The sequence below is a fragment of the Strigops habroptila genome, chromosome 1 (assembly GCF_004027225.2).
Source record: "Strigops habroptila isolate Jane chromosome 1, bStrHab1.2.pri, whole genome shotgun sequence".
Classification (NCBI taxonomy): domain Eukaryota; kingdom Metazoa; phylum Chordata; class Aves; order Psittaciformes; family Psittacidae; genus Strigops; species Strigops habroptila.
Window position 1 is genome coordinate 128,954,119 of NC_044277.2, and position 22,712 is coordinate 128,976,830.

Below are 22,712 nucleotides of genomic sequence, written 5' to 3' on the forward strand. Positions count from 1 at the left end.
GACACAATTACAAGCATATTGGCTTTGTCATATGTATGTAGCATCTATCATTATACCTGTTTTAAAAAGGAAGGTGAGAGGAGTCGATCATGTAATTTCTGCTCTTTGATATTTCATAGCATTTCCAGATATGATTTAAGAATTATTCATGCATACAGATTTAATTCACACATGCTTTCATTTTAATTAATTAATTTTAAGGCTTTAATGAACTGACCAGCTAATAGTGATAAACTAGCACCTACTGATTTGGAGACATACCTTCTTAGTTTTGCAACCACTAAGTGGTGCTGCCACCAAATCAAACCTTGTTTGGCTTCAGTATAATCATCTTCAATATGATCTCGCTGACAGTAGTACTGATCTGTGCACAGAACATACACAGCCAAAAGAATGCTATTTTACATTCTTCCCTGTCATTTCTTGTGCATGCATGCCATGGGATGGGCACGTTATGATTGAATAGGTTAACCTGATACCATGTATCAGCAGCATAATTAACACTGATATACTATCACTATTTAATAGTATGACCACTGTGTCATGGACTTTGGAACTGAAAAGAAAATTATGTAAAAATTCTACATTTTTAACTCTATGTGCATTTATCTTTGCCCTGTTTTTATCTTGCCTGCAGAAGTAGTATCTAGAATTTAGGATATTTGGATTCCATATATCAAAAGGGCATTTTCTGGAAAGTGACAATATGCCTGTGTGCTGATGGGTGTAGAGAATGTGTATGTAAGAGTTCTCCTAGCCGAAATATAAATAAAGTCAGTCAGAAACCCAAATATAGCTCAGCTTGGATTTCTTGATAACGAATCATCCCAGGTTTGAGTTTAAAAGCATCTCACATTCTGATGTGATTTATTGGGCGCATTTGCCTTTATTCCTGTGGCAGAAGTGGTTTGCCTGATGTTTGCATGAACTCTGGCAGGCTCGTAGGTGGAACTTTTGCTCATATATTCAGTAGAGAAGAAACAATGAACACTGTAACATTTAAAAACTTCTTGGCTATAACAAATTAGATGGCATTTATGTTTGTGTTTGTTATGACTGTTTGGCTCAAAAAGCTATTTGCAGTGAAGGAATCTGATTTTCGTAAATCCATATAATAAAGCCTTTGATTTTTTACAAAAGCCAGCTAGCTGTAACTTCAGCGTTGGTATTTCAAGGCCTCTCACTGATATTTTAGAAGTCTGTGGTTGTTTGAGCTTCCTTTCCAGGCCCTGGGGAAATAAGAGAATGGTAAATCAAAGCCCAGATCTCTGTTTGCATTTATTTTACTTCTCATTATTACATGTATGCAAACACTTAAAAGAAATAAGAGGGAAATAAGGGAAAAGGTATAATGATAAGATCGTTTTTATAGAACAAAGGGGAATACATTTCTAGTCTATTTTATTACGTTTCTCCTTAATACTATAAACTCAATTGAGTGCCTCATCAGGTTTGACAGTTCACTTATACTTCTAATTCAGTGATAGTACTGTTTAAAATAATTACTGAGTCTTGAAGGATAATCCAAGAAAATAACTGGAAAGATTTTTTTCTGATCTGAAATGTCTAAATTTCTTGTGTTTTGCCTTCCCAAGCAAGGAAGCTTTATAAGTACAAATTGCAGTCGAGTACTTAACTGCCATAAAAAGTCATCGTGTTGCCTTTGAGAAAAAAAAAATCTTCCATTTGCATTTGCTGTCTTCTTTCTGCTTTCCTTGCCTGTGGCAACTGAAATCCAGAGTATGATTGAGGGTTTATAATTGATGTTTTCAAATATTTAATAACATTCAGTAAAATCTAAGTGACACTTTTTTTTGCTTGAATGCATCCTTTAGTGTAACTGTGAGAATGGAGAAAAAATTCTGCTGGTTTTAAATATTGGAAAAAAGTTTTATAAGTGTCATCCTAAATGTGAGTGATTTTGTCCCCATATTAGCATGAGATGCTCTCAAGGCTGTCTTCTTTCACTCCTATACTCCTGAGAGAAATTCTGCATCAAGCTTCTCAGGTGGCATAGAGATGCTTTGCCTATATTGAAGTTAACAGAGGAATGACAGATTATGCCATCTGAGGATTGAGGTACAAGATTTTAGCCACCAGAGCTGGGATGATAAAAGCATCCCACGGGAGGTACCCTGACCTCTCACAGTTTATTGATCATCTGACTCATGCTTCTGATGTCACGAGTTATCCTTAAAATTTCATCTTGCTCCTACAGCCTGCTGTGCAGGCCTTGCCGTGGCATAGCTTCCCTCAGAAAGCCACGAGCCACCTCTCCTCTGGGGAATGGACTCTGGATTAGGATATTTTTCCCCAGGTTTGAACGCTGAACAATTGCTGTGTGTTTTTCATGCCAGACTCCATTCTCTTTAGTCATGGCTATTCAAACCCACGTTGCTCTCTTAGTTTCCCAGCACCATCACAACGGACACATTGCTCCTTTGTTAGCTATTTACACTGTGGCCTTTCTGCCACCTTATCAGTACACCAGGGCTGCTCTTAGATTGCAGAGTGAGCAATGCTCCTGTAACGCTGCTTCTCAGTAAAGAAAGCTCAGAAGTTTTAACTCCTTTTCATGTGCTCCATCTCTGGTCAGCTGCTTGTGTCTTATTGCCTGGCCAGTCCTTTTCTGCCCCATGTCCTGCCAGTTACTTTGTGTCTAACAGGCCTGCCAGGGTTACCCTCTTACTCTGTTCCTTATTCTTGCAACTTTCAGCCTCCCATGGTACTTCATTTTTTAATCTTTTCATAGACTTTTTCAATCTATGTTCAGAGACACTGATCAGACACATTTAGATCTCTTTTCTGTAAATTCTTTAGTGCTCTGATTATGTCATGATTGACTCATAGCTAATCCTGCAAAAAGGAAGTTTCTTCACTTTGTTTGAATGAAGAAACCAAATGGAGGCAGTTTCTTTTATATAAAAATGTGTGAAACTGTTCTGGTTTGTTTTCATTTTATGAAAAGCATATGAAAACTATGAAAAGTACTGTGCAAGTTAATAAGTAACTTTAGGTGGGCTCTGTTTTGTAGAGCAGAGTTCAAAAGAGTACCACTAGTATAAACAGCTCTCCCATTCTCTCTTTTTTTTGTAATATTTCACCAAGTTGATGTCTGGGGTAAGGTGTGGCCATTTCTTGGCAGAATGATTCTTCCAGATTTTACTTGGTTTGGTGTGGTTTCAGGAATATGCTTTTATTGCCTAATACTGGAATTGCTACTTGGAGGACCTTGTCATCTGTCTCTTGTCACATGTAATTTTAATTTAGCATTCCAACTTTTGTAGTCCTCCTTGCTCACTTCATAAAACTTAATGGCTTCTCCAGTAAAAGGCTGCCTTGGATGACCAAGGCTGGAGAAAGGCCCTTGCTGGCTTCACACCCTGTTCCTCTCTCCAGCCTTTTTTATTGCCCCAGCCCAACAGCCTAACTTGAGAAATGCCTTTGGGAAAGAGTTAGTTTGAATCCCTGAAGTCCTAGCAAATCCACACAGTTCCTTTAACGTTAGAATTGTCAATGTTCTAGGTGCACTGTTCTGGTAAGCAAGTCTACTAGAATTCTTTGTCGTTGCATCTCAAATAATGAATGGTGACTGTTCAGCTGGTGGCAGCATACCTTAAGTTCCTGTTTTTAGAGATGGCGTAAATGTCTGCAAAGACAGGTAACTGTCAACAAAAAAAGATTGCCTCTGTTGGGACATAATGGTAAGAAAGTGTGCTGTTGGAAGATTTGTGTATTCTAATACACCAGAAATTGAAACTAGTCAAGAGAAACAAAGCTTGAAATGCCACCTCTCAGTGGAAAACTTACAGTTTTTCAGCTATTTCCATTTAAAGGAATGGTTTCAAAAAGCAAAGCCTCAGGGTTAAACCAAGCTCTTCTACCTCTTTTCATATGTGCTTCAAGCATCTAAATCTACTCAACAAGCATGCTGTTTTGCAAGTATCTTATTTTCTTCCACAAAATGTCAGAAGCACTGCGGGAAGTGCCATCTATGGATTATAATTGATGTGGCTGCTCTTCTGAGCCTATTTTTGTTGTTATGTTTGAAGATAAAGGCAATCGAGTATTTATAGGAAAAATAAATACATATGCCTTTTGCAGTGTGTTGTAGCTGAAAATTAAATATTTTTCTACTCAAATTTTGGCATGTTTCCTGGAATCACCAAGTTTGCAGTAACGTTTTTAGTTAATATTCTGCAGCCTACTGTTGTGTTCACTACAGCTGACAAGAGCTCAGAGAGCTTGTCTTTATTTAACCTTAGAGAGGAATCCCTGGCTTGCTCTGTAGTCGGCAGAGCTGTAGGGAAAGATCTGGTCCAGACCGCAGTGGAGAGAGTGCAGGCAGTGTCCCACTCTGAATCATGCCTACTACAACCTCGCTCCAGTGGTGATACTGGAAATCCTGCAAAACAAGGCTCCTTAAAGTGAAGTTCTGATTAATATTTTCTTTCATTATCCGTTCTATTCCTTCTTTGGCTAATATCTTGGTGAGTCCTGTTGTTAAAGTTCTGCATCCCACGGCTTCTCATGATGTTTGGAAATTGAGGGAACTGATTAGAACATTCATTTCCTACTGGAAAATACATATATCCGTGTAGGGGGGTGTGAAAAAACATACAAAGCCCTGATGAGAATAAACATCCCACATCACCTTTGCTCTTTTGAGACTTAAAATTGCGTTGGGATGGTGGTGGGGGGGAGGATGCTTCAGCTGAAAGTCAAAGCTTTTAAAGACACTGATTCCGATTCTTTGCTCCATTACACATTTTTCACACTGTTGTAGCTCCACGAGGCTGCCTTGTCTCTTTCTTGTCAGCTGGTAACAAGTAAGGAGAATGTAAATGGCCTGTGGCATTAGGACTGCCTAACAGATAGTAGCAAATGATGCAGTTTGATTGATGATTTTATAGTTCCTTGTTTAGAATAATTTCATTGATGAGGTTGACTATTCAGCCAACTATTAGCTATTACAGTTTTAAGACAGTAATTACCCCCAAAAGTTAGTGTTCTCTATGTCAGCAGTTACTAGTAGCATTGGGGGGGGTAACTTTATTGCTTGCAATATTTATGCCAGGAAATAAATGCTTGTCTTTATCAGTAAACATTGGCATTGAAATGACATGAAAGATCATGTATCGATTTCTATGGGTTCAAGTCTAGAACTACCTTAATGTTTATTTTCACCCATGTTAAGGGTTAAGTTAAAGTTTAACTTGACGAAGTAGATATTCCAGAGCCAGATTTATTATCTGAGTGTGTGAAAATTCTTGAAAATGTGAATCTCACCAAACTGAGCCTGCTTTCAGTTGTACATTTTACTAATAGTGGAAGGAAATATCTGTTGTTAGAAAAATCTGGAGGCCTCCCCTCACACAAAGTGCTCTGAGAATGAAGAAGTGGGATGCTCCTCAGAGATAGGAAGTATAATCAGCCTGAATCACCATGCAGACTTGTAGGGGTGGATTTGTAGCCAGTATCTGCGGAAGAAACTGCAGCACAAACACTGTTGGGAACCAAACCCTGCAGGGTTCAGTTTGCAAACACTATTGCAAACCAGACCCTGCAGGGTTTGCCGAGCTCCAGTTACTATTATTGCTCCTAGTAAGGCTTATTATCCTGTCACAGAAGATGTAAGAAAATCCATCTCTCCACTTTAAACATGATAAGCCTTTGTCACCTACAACGCAATTAATGTTAAAAATAGAAGAGCGCTAATGATAAGATTGTGACTTGCAGGCAATGAGCCATTGTCCAAGTACCAGAGACTTATCTGGAGGGCCAGTCAACCTACGCGGTTTGCTGTCAGTTTGCTGATTGCCATTTCTCTCCAAGTTTGATGAAATATTCATGTCTTTGCTCTGCTCTCTGCAAGCACTATTGATTTCTTGTATAAACGTGGCTATATTTAGTCTAGACAAATGGAATGTGGATTGCTGCTGAATAAATGGGATGAAAGACTGGGGGTTTGCCTGTCCACTTCTCTTGGTTTGTGGCAATTATTTATAATTACCAGTAGTTTTTGTAAGTTAAAGGTGATTTTTTATAATTTACTGATTAGTCTTAGAACAAAAGTAAGCACTTAGACACAATCATTCTGTTGGGATAGCAGGTTAAGAAGGCAAACTATGCTCTGAGGTTTATGATAACAGTGACTACGATTAAAAAAAAAGGGGGGGGGGGGGGAACCCAACCCAGAAAATGGCATTTTTCCTTTTTTTTTTTTTTTTTTTTTTTTTTTGAGAAGGAAAGAATATGAATCAGTAGAAGAGATTTGGTGTCTCGTCTCTTGTTTTATAAAACTCTTTACTAATAGATTTGATCCTACAGTTATAATTCAGTTCTCCATTTTGCTGCAGTTTCAACTTTTGCTGCTTCGATTTTACTGCTTGCTAGAATATTTCTGTTTCATTTTGGTGTTCTCCTTGAAAACAGATACAGTGGTAGCAGAGCGAAAGGAGAAAATATGCTTAAAATCTTGTTCCCTAGTCATTTCCGACAGCATGTTTGTTTTCAGTTAATAATCTTTTCCAAAGAAGACAGGGGAGCAGTAGGAACAGGAGTGAATGTGTTTGTGTTCCACTGTCCTCTCGTGGATGGAATCAGAACTGCTGAGCTTTAGCAGAGACCCTCAGCTGCTATTTATTTTGCTCTTGTAGAAAGGTTCCTTGCTAGTTTTTTTTCTTTTGAAACAGAGTTACACTCTCTCTTCACTCGATGTGAAAACCTGAGCTTTAGAAGTATTGTATTGAAAATCATCAAATCTCGCTCTTCTGCTGCTCTTTAGTTCCTTTGACTTAAATAGACGGAAAAAGGATTCTTCATTAAGGACTTTAATGCTGGATAAACAATATCTTCCCTTGCTGCAACAAATTGGAATAATTTAAGATGTTTTTATTTTCTTACTGTATATAGTGTATTATGTCTAAGCCACTCCAGGCATGGTGTTTCCTTTCCAAAAAGCTATATTAAAACTTCTTGGTTTGTGTGTCAAATTATTTTTTTTTTTCTAATTTTATATGTGTTGTTCTTATGTATATTTACATGCAGTAGCTCTGTCACATTGGATAGCTCTTCATGTGTAAAACCATCCTCAGAAAATCTACATGCTGGCGTTGGAAAATCTCTTGCAATGCAATGCAAACTGGAAGGTTGTCATCTTACACTGAAGAAGTGCTCTGACTGTTTATTGTGAGGCATTAATAATACCTAGGAGAGTCTCACTAAATATTGCTCTGTTAGGCTGCGACATGGTTTTAGTACTAGGTTGCTTGTTAGTCTGCTTAGCAGTAATCAGGCAGTATTTTTTGCAGAGAATGGAAAGAAAGTGATAAGATTGCTTGTAAAATCACCAGTTGCTAGTAGGAATGCCCGAAGTCCGCATTGCCTTAGTATTTTGTTAGGTCTATACATTGAAGGAGTCTTTGGTTGAAATCGGTCTTTTCCCCAGTGGGAATGATCTGTATTCTCCTTCTCCAGCTATATTTTATATGTATATGTTTTGTTGTTTTCTTCCCACAGTGGATGTGAAGTCAGAGGTTCCCGTGGGATTAGAGCCTATCTCACCATTAGACTTGCGAACTGATCTCAGGATGATGGTTCCCATGGTGGACCCAATTATGCGTGAAAAGCAGCTACAGCAGGAACTACTTCTGATCCAGCAGCAGCAGCAAATTCAGAAACAACTGCTGATTGCAGAGTTTCAGAAGCAGCATGAAAACCTGACCCGCCAGCATCAGGCCCAGCTCCAGGAGCACATTAAGGTAGCAACATTTTTCATTTATCCCTCACTTTTCTGCAAACTGAATATGCTTAGGCAGATGTGAAAAGGGAACATACCTGAAAGGCTGGCTATGACTGAGAGATGGTATTTGAGTGCTTATTTCTCTGTATTTGGGTGATAAAAGCCTATTCAAGCAAAACTGCTAGCACCTACCAGTGAGTTGCTCACAGCAGACCAAGGCAGTACTATGAGAATCATCAAGATCATGAAGCCACCACATCCTCAGAAAATCAAACTACCTATTTTACAAAACTGTTTTTTCAGCCAGACTTCAATATGGCTTTCTTTTCTGTATGTGCAGTTTTTGAGTGTATTAAAAGACTGCTTTTTTGGGGTACTGTTTGAGTTTTTGCCCACAAATCAGATTGGTAGGCAAGCGCATAATATTTGCATTTGTAAAATGAAGGCAGGCCCTGAAACTGTTGTGTTCTCACTCTTCTCTGGGCTGCCTCTCGTAATATGTAAAAAGAAAACGATTTATGGGATTACATGCACTATGGTAGGATTGCTATAATGGATTTTGACTGTGAATTTATGATCTTGTCCTTCTTTTCATTTTTTCCTTCTGATCTACTTGCCATTATGCTACTGTGCTAAGATTCCACTCAATGGAGCTGACAAACGCAGCGGAGAACAGCAGCCAAAGTTGGGTCATGCACTGGCAAAGAACCTTGTGAAGTTTCCAGGCATTTTTGCCAAACGAGAAAGAAGTGAAACCAGAGCAGCAGGCTGCTACCTGACATTAGAGTTCATTTTAGCGACAGCCAGTAATGCGCTATCCTGCTTCAGACACTAGGGAAAGTCCGTTAAGAGGTGAACAGAAGTGTAAGCACAAAATCAGGCACTTGTACTTAGTTATTCAGGGGGGTGTTTTAGCCAAGAGTGACCAAGAAAACAGTGCAAACTGCACTTTCTCATGTCTTTTTGTTCTGTGCAAGTTACAACAGGAACTCCTAGCCATTAAACAACAGCAAGAACTCATTGAAAAAGAGCAGAAACTGGAGCAGCAGAGACAAGAGCAGGAGCTGGAGAGGCATCGCAGGGAACAACAGCTTCCTCCCCTCCGAGGCAAAGAAAGAGGCCGAGAAAGTAAGAGCCAATGTACCATGAATCCTAATAAGAAATTAATCTATTTCCCTTTGCTTTCTTCCAGCCAAAATGGATCATGAACAGGAACCTGAAGCAAGCCTGTTACCGTATAAAATACGCAACTAGAGAAGTTGAGGCTGTGCTTGCAGAAAGGCAGGGCCACCTCCTGCACCCACAGAAACACATTGTTGGGGTGTGTGCAGACTTGGCTGACTGCAGGAAAGCACACTTTGACAGACCTGTGTATATGCCTCTCAAGAATCTAGCTCTTTTTGTAAGGAGGAAATTTGAAAGCCTAAAGCTTCACTTGAGAACTTCTTTCTGCAGAGCTTGTTTCCCAATGCAGAAAGCACTACAAAACAGAAAAAAAAAAAAAAAGAAAAAAAAAGTTACATGCTAATTTGAGTGTTGTTTCAAGGTTGTAAATATAATGAAATATTTAAGAATATCTTTGGCTGAGGCTTTTGAACACTTTTGCTAGTACTTTTTCAAGCTACCTTGTGTTTGTTCTTGATGCCTTTTCATGTGGCCCAACTAAAAGTTGTTTCTAGCTCATGTATAGCTCTAAGGCAAATGACAGATATAAAGTATACTGCTGGGATTTGGTGCTCACTAGAGGGAGACAGATACAAATAATTCTCCTTAGTGAGGTCAGTTTAAAAATCAGGTTGAAGTACCTCATGAAGGTATTCAAAATGAAGCTGCCATGAGCAGATATTGTTACTTGCCCTGCTAAATGACGTCAAGAATTAACTGACAAAGACTGAAGCAGAAAAAACCCTATACATTATGTTCCTGCCTCTTTTTCTTGGGTGGAAAAATGTAGCAGTTCAACAGTTGTAGGTATACCATGTTGTAGGCTTTAGAAATTAAGGTGTCTATGGTAATTCTAGTACTTTGGTGAATGATGAATACTTGAAAGCATTGCCAACCCATCAGTGGAAAGGTGGCAGAAACTACAGGAATAAAAGGTTCCTGTAAGTTGTATTAAAAATCAGCCTCCATATAAAAGTTTGGCTTTATTAGTGCTCCCCTCAAAGGAGGAGCAGTGAAATTAATGGTTTCCATCTTAGTTTGGCTTTCTGGGTGGCTGTTCAGTATGTAGCAGCCAGCCGAGCAGCACTTGTGACCCCCGGGCCCAGCCCCAGTGTTTACATTGCTGCTGATCTACTTAGTGAGTAGAGGAGGGAAGGAAGGTGCGAGGAGGGGAGTTGGGTCTGAAGCTGAGGGGTAGTAGAGGTATTTTATGGGAATTGGGTCACAGGCGGGCATGCTCACCAGCTAGCTGTGCTGTGTCAGTAACCAAATATTTAGAGTATCAATATGCCTTGGTGCTGCTACTTTGAAAGAAATGTTTCTTCTTCCCTTTTTGTCACTGTTTATGGAAAACTAAAGATTTTTCTTTTTCATGCTGTTTTTATGAAGAGTAATATGGCTCTTAGTAAAGAAGCATGCCCATGCTGTAAGTAGGAATTGGCAGTTTAACCTGAAATTGACATGCCCTACTTCTTGTACTGTATTGAATTAGCCACCAAGAGAGGTCAGAATGCACTGTGTCTTCCTGGTGTTTTGGCCTTTCTGTTGGTTTTGTGTTGTAAGTGTAGAGTTATTAACAAAGACTCATTTTTCAGACTGTGGTTTGTCTTCTAGACATCACAGGTACAGGCTTTTAAGTGGCTTGAATAAAAAGGCTCACTGCTGTCTCTTTTTGCAGTGTTCTGCTCATAACCAAGACAGCGTTCAGAGTGCAGTTTTGCTGTGCTATTACTTTACTAAAAGAATAAAAAGCCATTCTTTTCTGCAAACTCGAAGTGACCTTTTGTCACTATCTTTTTAGTTCTATCCTTGGTTTTGTATTTGGGAATTATTAGGAAATAACTTAAATTCTTTAGATACATCTGGTCCTGGATAAATGGCCTCGTCAACTGTTGAAATATTCCTTATGACTTCACTGGATAGCTGGGTTATGGCCAACTTCAGTCTCCTACAGACATGCATTTAATTTGAATGTTATCTCATTTTGACTGATTTCCACCAATATTTTTATAGTTTACAACACTTCCAGCAGCAAGACATGGGCTCTTTCTTGTGTTTGGGTTTTGTTTTGTTTTAGGTTTTTTTTAAGGAAAAATAAAATATGTTTAACTCTGTGTATCTTAGGGGCAGTGGCCAGTACAGAAGTGAAGCAGAAACTTCAAGAGTTCCTGTTGAGTAAATCGGCAACAAAAGACTCTCCAGCAAATGGGAAGAATCATTCCATGAGCCGCCACCCCAAGCTCTGGTACACGTATGTTCATTATTAAAATGTTTCCTTGCCTCACTGAGGTATCTGTTAAAACTTTCCAGAACGCTTCTCCAGCAAGGGTATTGAAAGTCTGCCTCCAGAACAAAACAGAAGTTCAACCAAGAAGTTAGCAAAAAGCTGGAAGTGTGATATTGCTGCTTGAAGAGTATTCAGTGTTCTGACTTGAGAGCTATACAGAACAAGATGCTGTCAGAAATTTATATCAACTTTTTATTTCAACTGCTTCATCTCTTGATGCTATCACAAATTTTACAACTATACCTGTCATTTTTCCTAGCCTCTTCAGTTTTTTGCAGTTAGAACAGCTTGTGTTTGATTTACTTGGATTTTGAATCAATCGCAAAAGTTGTTCCTTCTTGTGAAGAGATGCTGCTTTTCAGTGAAGTTACTTGACTGGTGTAAGTAACTCGCAAGGATTTTGAGAAAGGATAGTAGTCATTTGACTTTTCTTACTCGAATGGATTTTAGTATGCAAAGCTGTTTATTCTTATGATGCCTTGGCCTTGATAAGTACCTGCTTAGACTATTGAAATAAGTAATTTTGTTGAATCCTGTAATGGGCCTATTAACATTTTAAGAGTCTACAGTTTTTACAAGAGACGCATAAGTCAATCCAACAAAATGAACTCACTTCTGAAAGACTTCAATGTTACACCTGAATTCACCTTCAATAGGTCAATTGACTTTCAACAAACAGAAATGTATATGGTATGCTAGATTTCCATCTTGTTCTTTTTAGAAAGGAATTACTGAAGGCCTGCCCTTGGAGTTTCTATTGTGAGGTAATCAGAGCATTGTGATAACATGATTTAATATATAGTCACTTCGTTTCTGGTGGAGACACACTATTTTTGTTGCCCAAATAATGTGTAAAACTCTCTTGAGTACATAAGATTTCTGAACTAATAATCTGAGCTTAGTTCTGAGTCTTCAGATGAGTGAGAACGAGAAGTTCTGCAGAGGGTGTCTTCTGCTACACTAGGGAAAGTAGTACTTCCTCTCATGGTAGTGCCCCTTTTGACAGAGTCGTATTATCGATTAACCACACTACATTGCGAAGATAGGGAGAGACTCTGTAAAAGGCCAAGTAAAGTTATGTTTAGATAAACACAAAGCTTGAAAGTTTCCCTCTCTGGCCAAATGATGCAATTTCTTTGCAATTTGCAGTTTCCGTGTTCAGAAAGATCTGCCCAGACTATTTCTTTCATCCAGCAGTTGTCAGAAAGCACTCTTCAGCTTGGAACTCCTCTGCTGATATGAGTGCTACGTGCTGCAGAGTGGTGTGCCCACAAAACTTAGAAACTGAACTTACATACAAGATTTTATCTGCCTTGTCCACTAAATAGTTTGCTTTTTTTTTTTCCTGTTTTGTCCAGCAGATAAGAACTCAGTATTTCTGCTTAGTTTTATACAAGCCCTCCTGCCCTGAAAATCCCGCAGATTTTGATAGAAGAGGCTTGGATCAATGTACATCTATTTGTATGTGATAAACAAGACGTAAATGGCTTTTGCTGTGCCTCAGCTGGTTCATATTAAAATGCAAGAGTCTAAAATGGTCAATTCCCCAAACTGGTGACAGATCCTGTCTGTAGGTCAACATGACTCTTATCCTATGTGACTGTTATAATGAGTGCAAAAAACGCGTTCTTGGGAATCCCGAGGAGTTCCATAACTTACTGTAAAAGTAAAATTGGTTACATGAGCCTGTGGTTTGTGCACACTTAGACGAACAAGAACATAAACACAGCTGAGGCATGTGTACAACATGTGTAGATAGTTACTGCTGGTCACCTCAGTGACTGCTAATTTGTGACCTCTCTGTGTCTGCTGCAGGGCTGCCCACCATACCTCACTGGATCAAAGCTCTCCACCCCTGAGCGGGGCCTCGCCACCGTACAAATACACTTTACCAGGAGCACAGGATGCCAAGGATGATTTTCCACTTCGTAAAACGGGTGAGTTAGCGTAGTTTATTCGAGCCCCTTACCCAGCAATTCTCCTGCCCTTTACTTTAACCAGGCTGTCCATCAGCAAGGCATATATCATAATCCACAAAGTCTGTTCAGGATGATGCTATGGGTAAGTTCAAAGATCCTGACTGCATCTTTACAAGGTTGGACTGACCAGATGGTATCAGGAGTTGGTGTTTCCCAACACTAACAGCTAGTGCAAGCTTTAGTCCTCATAAATACAGTTTCTAAACAGACCATCATTTCATGGATCTTTTATGGCATTTTCTTTGTCTCAGTATTACTTCTAGCTCTCTCTGTTTTGCATGGTAGGTACAATATCTCAGATGGTATGCTCCCTTTAGAGAATGTTTTTCAGAACATTTTTAGGGGAATTCATGGAAAGGAGGACTTGGATTAATATTATATTTTGTGTTATCAATTGTCGAAGTTGCATATGTGCATACACAGGCATGCACACTTTTTTGTGTGCTTTTTACACATAGAAATGTGTAATACTGTACAAGGACGTTTTCATTTGAGTGACTCAGAATGTTTCAGAGGATTTAGCAACTGAAACTTTTGTCTTGACAGCAGGTGAACTGTAGTCTTGACTTTTTCTGCACCATAAACAAAGCTGGAAGGATGGTGGTGGAGTCCATGTGGCTGTTGCCTCGGGTCCTTGGTGCGCTGACTGGTATCCAGGAATGCAGGGAAACACTAAGACGAGGGGAGGAAAAAAAAGAAAAGAAAACATTAGATCGCTTATTGCATGAGTCTGCTGTTGAGTGATATAGTTACATTCAGAGAGAAAGTCTGACCCCCTACTGTGCTAACAGTCTTTGAATGTGATTTAGCCACTGGGAGATTGAAAACTAACTGCAAAACTGGTACTGACTTGAAAAGAAGTGGCATTTGGAACCAGCATACATTGAGAAAGAAAATCCAGTCTGTATCTAATACTTTGGGGCAGACTCTAAGCTCATATTATATCCCCAAATATTTTCAGAGGAATGAAAGCATGAAAAGCAAAATGCTAATTTATTCTAGCTGAATTACTCTTTGTACAATATGGTGGCAATATAACAATATTCTATAAAATCTTGTTCGGGCTATTCAGTCACAATAAGCCCTTATGTGGTTCTTTGCTTAATACCACTGTACAACATAGATTTTCTGTGCCAATAGAATATACATTTTCATTTTTTAAACAAAAGGACACACTCTACATCTTCTAAATGCTGTGAATTCATCTACATGTTTTTGTAATGCAAGTTTTAATTTTTCTTCAATGTTTATATATCTTAAATGTTATGATTGATATTTATGATGTGTCAGACTGTTGATCTGTAAAACAAAACATTTTCAAACATTGTAACAGTAAAGTTCTTGTGCAGCTGCTAATACTTTTATATCTCTGTGGGGGTTTCAAAATATTCCTTAATTCAATTCCCATTGTCTGCATAAGAGGACTATAATATAATTAAATCCAGATGTTTTCTATATGTTATTCCAAATATTTGGGCATGCAATGCATCAGTTCCAAAATTGAACAAAGGACATGATGACTCTCTGAAAAGATATCTACAGAATAAATAGACAAATACTAATATAATCATTAGCATAACCATTTCTATGACATTTGCATGGTGATTCTGATAAGCACATATAAATGAAGTATACAGCATATTGTATCTTAGCAAGGGAGTATATTTGATAGCTCTCCACATCCATGAAAATAACAACTGTTAAATATCCTGTTTACACATCCAGTCTCTCTGTATACTAGAGTTGTTTAATTTCAGCCTTCAGCAACATCCCCACAAAGGTTGCAATGATTGTTCGTCAGGTTGAGAGTAAAAGCAACAGGAACCAGATCGACACAAGTCAAATGACCCTAAACTGATCTGGGTGGTTATAGGGCCATCCTCCAGGCAGAGGGGACATTGTGGAGCCTGTGTCATCCTCATGGGACCTTACTAGACAAAGATGTCCCACGAACAGTCATGTATATGGACAGGCTATAAGCCTGCAGAAATCTGACCTTTGCCATGAGGGGTGAACCTCTTTTCCTTTCCTTTAGGCTATGAACGCTTATTGCCACTGGCTTCTGGTAAACCCTCTGTGTTGCTGAACCTGCATGAAGTCAGCAATTCATATGAAAGCAGACCTCGCATTTCTGTCAGCCTTAAGAAAGGAATACCTGTTGTGGGTTTTAATCACAGCTTTGTTTTGCTTCTCAGTTTTATTTTCCATATTCATAATATAGCATACGGATCTATCTTTCTCTCCTCCAACTTTAATACAATGCTCTTGGAAAGTAATTCTGATTGAATTGCTTACTCTAAGATCAGATTTAATGGGCAGCAAAGCTGAATGATTCTCTCTTGACATCCTAATGTGTTTTTCAGTGCTAAGGGGACACTGAGTGTCACACAGGCATTGTAAATCACGAGTCTTGCTTGCTCGCTTTCTTGTTCAGTAATCTATTTAACCTTCGTTTAATTAGTCCTAAAGTATGCATCTCCTTATTAATCTTTTAAAAATTAATTCAGAGAGGATATAGTAAAGAGGAAGATATTATGTGCAACTCTTACTCTTCTAGCATCTAGATTGATGGGATACATGGATAACTAGGGAAAGACTTAAGAGTGTTGCTTTTTCGATGTTTACAGTTAGGTACCAGACTTAACATCCTAGTGCAGTGACTATGGTTACTCAGTAACTCTCTTAGCCGTGTGGATTATTCCTTTCTGTAGAAGATGCAGCAGAATTTGTTGGCAGTGGGCTTCACACAGCTTAGCTGCATGGAGGATTGGGACTATCCTAGGGGCTAGAGGCCAGAATATGCAGCTCTTTGGACAGCTGCATTCAGATGCTGTGTGTTGACAGACTTTGAAAAGAGCAGAGCAAGGGGAGCTATTGCTTCATTGGACAGATAAATATATAAGGAGAAGCCACACATCTGTAGCTAAGAGCAGAATTTAGCCTAAACAGCTTAAGATAAAATTTTCAAAATGTCCACAACTTTCACCATGGATACCAGTCATAACTTGTGTTTTCTACAAAGCACCCAAAAGCCTGAGCAGCATATGGCTCATTAACTTTCAATGAGACTAATGTGTCTGAATTACCCAGAGAGGTTTGAAAATTCCTCCCTATTACTGAACACTTTCGAAATTCATACTGACTGTTGTAAGAGCTCTGATGGGAGCTGTGTGCTTCTGAAGACCTGATCGTTTAGTACAGGGAACTTTTGATTGTTCATTTCCATCATTCTATGCCTGTCAATCAGGAAAAATATTATCTGCTTGATGAGGTTACTATAAAACTAACAAAAATGGAGCAAACAACATGGGTTTGATAAGGTATAAGTTCTTTTCAAAATAAGGTTTTTGGTTTTGTTTGGCTTTTTTTTTTTTTTTAAACCTTTTGGATATACTTGCGGAAATTCTGGCAAATGGCCATAACATTTACATTTTCTTCAATCTGTAGCATTTCCTTTTCTGTGTGCAAGTGTTGATGCAAACCAGCAGAAGCCAGTAAATTCCAATGAAGGTTAGCTCTCTAACCAAAGCTGCATGCTTTTGTTGCTATAGGTGGAATTTCTGCATTGTGCCTTTTGAGTTTTGGCTTTTGTTGGAAGAAATTCCTAGGGACATCATCATATCAAGTATAAAATGTTGGGGGTTTTTTGCCTGAATTTGGCACAATCATGGCAGAATGGGAATGTCAATCACTATTATTATTTTTCTTGGGTTTGTGCCAGTTGAATCTTTCCTTGCTGATGGAGCTGTAAACTTACAGCTTTCATTTTGCTTAGGGATCTGAAGATCACTCACAATAGTACTATTTAAGAAGATGTTTGCAGCTTGCTTTCCAAAAATTAGAAGCATGCTCAATGGAAATATAGCTTGGGGTTTTTTAAATAGCAAATAGCACAAGGTTCTTGCTTGGAGGGGGGAAATTGTGTAACTTCATATAGGAAAAAAGAGGAGATGAAGGATTGCTTGATATTGTGATGAAAGAGAGGAAGAAGGCTGTGCTGCACAGTCATGAAGATCACTCTGTAAAAACCATATTATGTTAACCTGATTAAGCAGTAGAATAGCAGCATAGCTCTGGTGTCATGAGAGTGAAAGATTCTTGAATGTGAACCCAGAAGATGTAATATAAAAAAAAAATAAAAAAAAAAAAATTAGAATATTTCCTTACCATTCTTTCTGTGCTTAGTGACTTAGTTACTGGAGCAGTCGAAACTGAGAAGAAAAACAGGTTGTGTGTGAAAGTTTTTCTTCCTTTCCCTTTTGTGCCACCAAATTCCATTTCTGTTTGCATTTTCTAGGAAAACACTCTCCTGTGAAGTAACAGTATATGAAAAGCTGGATTTCTTTTGGTCTTCAGTAAAAATAATAAAAAAAAAGGCTTAGAGGATTACAAACCCTCAATTACCATGTCTGCCAAAATGAAGTCAAGCTCAGTAGAGAGAAGCGTTATTTTTCTCCCAAGTTTATGAGTGAGCACAATAAATGGGAGAGGCACTTTGTTTATTGAAGCAGGGAAACAAATCAAACATGATGCAATTCTTCTCATTCTATCCCATTTTTCAGGGATGCTAAATATTCCTGCCTTTCAGAGTCCTTGTTTTCCTGGGTTAATGAACAGTCTTGACAAATTTGGACCAGGACATGTGCCTAAAGGAAATCACTAGTGCTTCTCACAGCGAGAAGGAACAACAACAAAAAAAAGTGTCCTTTTTCGCAGCCCTTCTTTTTCTTGACTTCTCTTCCCATTAATCACCAGGTATTTTTAGCCTTCCTAAGTTCACTATCAATAACAGGAGAGGGCATAATGAGTACTAAGAGGTTTCAGAAAGAGAAGAAACTTTCACTTGCAATTGAAGAGTGAATCTGAAGCAAACTGTTATTAACAGCTTCTTCCGGATTCATGTAATGAACAAGCCAAAACAGAGTTCAGCCCCCGGGAGCCAGCAGCTCTAAAGAAATGTAATACCATTGTAGCTACTGTGCTGGGCTGCAGTCATCTCGGGTCCATCAGGGTTCTGCAGCCTCCTAAGCTGGGGGTGAGGAGGGATGTCCTGTCACTCTAATTTAGCTCCAGTTAGAGGGGAAATATTTTGAGATAGCTAAAAACTAATAAAAAAAAAAATGAATGCTAGGGCAGGCTTAATGACAGTGTCAGAGAGAAAAGGACTTGCGTAGGTATGCTTTGGTATCATGAAAGCAGCCAGAGTCTCCACCAGGATTCAACAGGAGTCACCACCAGGATGACTTTATCATCCTAGACTTCCCAGCAGAGCCAGATTGTTCCTCTAATATGTTTTATTTAACACTTATTCTTAACTGCAGGAAGCGAAGGTGTTAGGTGGGGGTCATTCTTACTCAGTTTCAAGATGACCTGGATGAAGTTTCTTCACTGTATTTCTGTTTTAGCAAAAATACCACTACTTGCATATATATCACTTTCTGTCTTGCCAGTAATTACTCTGTTGTGCTAGATACTGAACCTTCTTGATGGCTAGACTAATTATATAGTGTTGGTATAAATACTGTCTTAGTTTTACTACCCAGTGCATAGCCAAAATTGAATTACAACGTTGTTCTTTATGTGGTTGCATAAAGGTTTTCTTATACAAACTGTGTATGTTTTCAGAAATGTTATATAAATTACCATTAACAAGTAGCTTGTGTAACTTTTTGATAAGCAGGTAATCAGATACTAGACACCTTTTTGACTTTTGAACCTAAAGAAAACAGTTTAAATAAGGAGCAGAGAGCAGTCCTAAAATCTAAAGCATTTTAAGAGCATAATGTCCATTGAAAATGAAGTGGAATGGTTTTAGTGGGCATTTTAAAGTCTATTCCCTCTGGATAAATAAGTTAAAAATATTGCATATAAAATCTGAGACACTTTGAAGACAGTAAAAACTGTCCTGTTTGATTTCAGTGGGACTAGGATTTTTCTTCCACTGTATTAGGGCAGGGACAGTTGAAAACTCTTAGAAAAGTAAACAAGAACATCTAAAAGATGGCAAAAAGAGAGGAACAGAGAGAGAAGTGAAAAGTGGAAATCACATGGTATCGGATCATCCAAAATAGAAGACGTTGGTTAGTAAAGATTGCACTTCTCCAAACCCCTGCAAAATATAGTTTCACTGAAAAATCTGTTCAAACCCACAACTCAAATTAAGGGGGTTAGCTGCCAAATAACATGTTCTGGCTAAAGCTAAGTAAGTATTACAGAGCCATTCATGAACAACGGCATAAGCTTTGTACTTTGCTTTTGATTTTCTCATGGGAAAGTAATATAAATGAGAGTGATACCTCCCTGTTGGCTTTAACTGTTAGAAATGCAAAGCATGCTGAAATTGTACATAATTCTCTTCCAAAGGAAAGGAAATAGCATTTCAATGGTTTTCCTCAGTGTCTCGTTGAGTTATGGTGGTGCACAATTATTCCTGTTAAATTACTCTACCAGATGGAAGGTTACATTGTATATTTAGCTAATTAAGTTGTAAGGGACTGGAATTATATCCCAGAGCATAAAGAGCCTATCTAAAAGTAAACTTATTTTAATTCAGTTTCATTGTGAAGGTGCAGTGTCAATGTCTAATTAAGACTTGTAACAGGTGGGGGTTTTCTCCTCCCTTAGCTCAACACAGATTCTTTCGCACAGTCAACCCTGCCTATAAAAGTTAGACAAACAGGTTTTGAAAGTCCAAACAACTTTGGGCCAGTTTCATCTTCATTTGTCTTCAGTAGAGCTGAAGTATCTTCCTACTCTTGAGCTGAACTTGGCCCATAGTTCTCATCTTTTAGGAAAGCAAGATACACTGTTTTAGTTGCTTTTGTTTTCTTGACATCCTGTACTCTGTGTTGCCTTTGGACAACTCTAAAGAGTACGCCTCAGCAATCTAGACCTGTCCAGCTCTCATCTGCTGATGACATTGATGCCGTGTTGAGCTGGGGGAGAAGGTGATGGTGTTTCATCATAAATTTCTGAAGGTTGGTGAAATATTACATTATACTTGTAGCCTGAATTATTGCTGCTGGACATTTTCCTAGCTTAAAATATGTGGGATTTAATCGCCTTGTTAACTAATTCCTTCTTAACTTGGGAACCAAAATAATCATGAACATGATTATTCTGTAAAAATAAATCACGTATCTAGGGGTCAAATGTTGACCCCGCAGAAGCCTTGACTTTTGGGGTTAGGGGATTATCTCTGGCACGTCTTCACTGAAGAAAATATTTTTTCATGTGCAAAATTAGTGACTCAATGAATGTTGGAAGAGAATTTAGGCTGAAGAGTGAGATTTGCTATATTTGCAGAAAGCATGTTATTATATTCCCATCAGTTTTTCCCAGCTAGAATTGACTGGTGTATATGGTCAGAAGTGAAGGTGAGAATAACCAGTGGAGACCTAACCAGAAGGACTGCCAGTCATGCATATCTAAATTTGGTTATTACTATTCAAATGAGGGATGTCCTCTATTAAATGGCCCATTTCACCTTCCTTCTCCTTTACGCCTCCTGAGAGCTAGTATGTGATTTGGCTCCCATAAGATGAGAATTAATTTTAAAATATCCTTGTTCTTTTACTCGTTGTTTCAAGACAGTATAGTATCATTTTCTTTTTAATCCCCTTTTTATTATTGGAAAAAAAAATATTAGTTTACATGGAATAAGATTAACATGAACATGGCATAGCAATAATATGTCGTGGTTTCAGCAGACTTGGCATGTAATGGGGCCTTAAGAGGCCCAGTGAAACCATGGCCTCCTTGAAGCTGCTATATAGCCCAGTGGTGCAAATGCAAGGAGCTGCTGTTTCTGTGCTAAAGGAATAGAAATAAAGAATTATATCAAGAATCCTGTTCTTTTACCTCACAGATTACATGCAGAACAAATATCAACAGGAAATATATTGAACTGATCAGCTTTTCATTAAAAATATAAAGGTCTTTAATTCTGGCTAAATGCAAGCAATACACTAATTCCTACATCTAATTCAGTAAATCATTCCTAGAAAGGTAACACTTGTTTGCATAGATAATAAACCAGAAATTTTACATTTCATACACACTGCAGTGAATAGCAAGGAAAAGTTAGATATTTAAGACAGCTTCAGGGAATATTTAATTTTTGAACCTTCTTTAGGAAATCAGTGAAATTTTGCTAATCTTGTTATATAGGCTTCCTTAGCCTGCAGAGAGCTGAAGGGCTGCGAGATCCCCTCTAATCTAATTAGCTCTTTTACCATGTGTTTCACTAAACCTGTTTTTTTATTTAGGGAATGGATATTTACCTTAGTCTGAATAAATAAAGCATTCTACCTTTAACAAAAGTAAAATAAAGCAAAGGACTAAAGGGTTTCACATATGACCAGCACTCCCCTTAAAGCGAATGGTTGTACAGGAAACAGTTTCAGTGTATGCTGAAAACACATTAGGTGATGCAAGCCAGAAAAACAAAGTGTCTCCATCCTGCATTGCTTTATCTGGTGCTCCCACCTTGTTGGGACCACCCAGTGGTCGGGTCCATGTAGTTCTTGGAAGAGCTTTAGAGAGCATGTATAAATAGCTTTCAGTCTCATGAATCTAATTTAAAACTCTTTCACAAATGGCATTTTAAATCACCAGAGTTTAGAAATCATTGAACCTACAGAATTTTACTATACGCTGGTATCTTCCAGTCTGTCAGTCAGTGGCGAGGATGTCCACATGTTCATTGTCCAGTATTGTTTTGTACTGGGATGTGGTCTTGTGCAGCAGATGTCAGTCACTCATGCATGAAAACAGAAACCACTACTAATCTGGCCCATGCCTAATATATTCAGCTATGTGAAGATGGCTAAAGCAGCCTGTGGCTGCCTACAGGAAGCCAGAGCAGAAGTCAGAAACTCCATGCAGAGCAGAGACTATTTACATGTCTGCAAGAACCATGTGCAGTAGAGGAAAGGCTGAGACCATCAGGTCTCTCAGGACAAACTCTTTCACAGCTCTCCACAAAACGCTGAGGAAGCTGGAAGCAGATTTGTTCCGTGACCTGTGTTCTCTGCCTGTCTAGCTTACTACCTATCTTTAGTTGCATTCATAGTTTTGGTGAGGAAGCCCAAATTATCTTCTCATCCTTTCTGGTGCTACCTAAGGGAATCTTGTGCTGTTCATTCGGCCTACATCAATGAGGCCAAAACTGGGAAGTTTCTCCCTAGTCCATCCCCCTCAGACTAGCTACCGAGGAACCTTAGATATGCCTCTTTTGGCTGTTTTCATTGATGCAGTATAATGTGAGGTTTGACTTCTTGATCTCCAGGTCCTGGCATGGCATAGGCAACAGGCTGCTTTGTTATTTATGCATATCACCACAGTGACTGGGAACCCACAGCATGGACCAGGAACTTGTTCTGTGCAATAGACCCAATGAAATGAGAGTTGCCTCACAGTATGTTTTCACCCATTGTGCTCCTCCTGCTTCAAGTGAAATCACGACAGGGATCTCAAAGTTTTCTCATTATCCACATTCAGCATCTTCTTGAAAATTCCCAGTTGCCACAGTACTAGA

General features: G+C 38.7%; 1 protein-coding gene across 15 annotated transcripts in view; it reads left to right on the forward strand.

Moving 5' to 3' along the window:
• HDAC9 (histone deacetylase 9) overlaps positions 1 to 22,712 on the forward strand; it is a 466,231-nt gene that overhangs the window by 228,845 nt on the left and 214,674 nt on the right. For 7 of the 15 annotated variants that reach the window (XM_030470022.1, XM_030470415.1, XM_030470336.1 and 4 more), the window contains 4 exons: positions 7,522 to 7,763; positions 8,722 to 8,872; positions 11,033 to 11,159; positions 13,011 to 13,132. In XM_030470022.1, the coding sequence (XP_030325882.1) occupies positions 7,522 to 7,763; positions 8,722 to 8,872; positions 11,033 to 11,159; positions 13,011 to 13,132 (642 nt within the window). Of the gene's footprint in view, positions 1 to 7,521; positions 8,873 to 11,032; positions 11,160 to 13,010; positions 13,133 to 22,712 lie in introns of all 15 variants that reach the window. The other 8 variants (XM_030470491.1, XM_030469935.1, XM_030470770.1 and 5 more) reach the window with 4 other exon arrangements.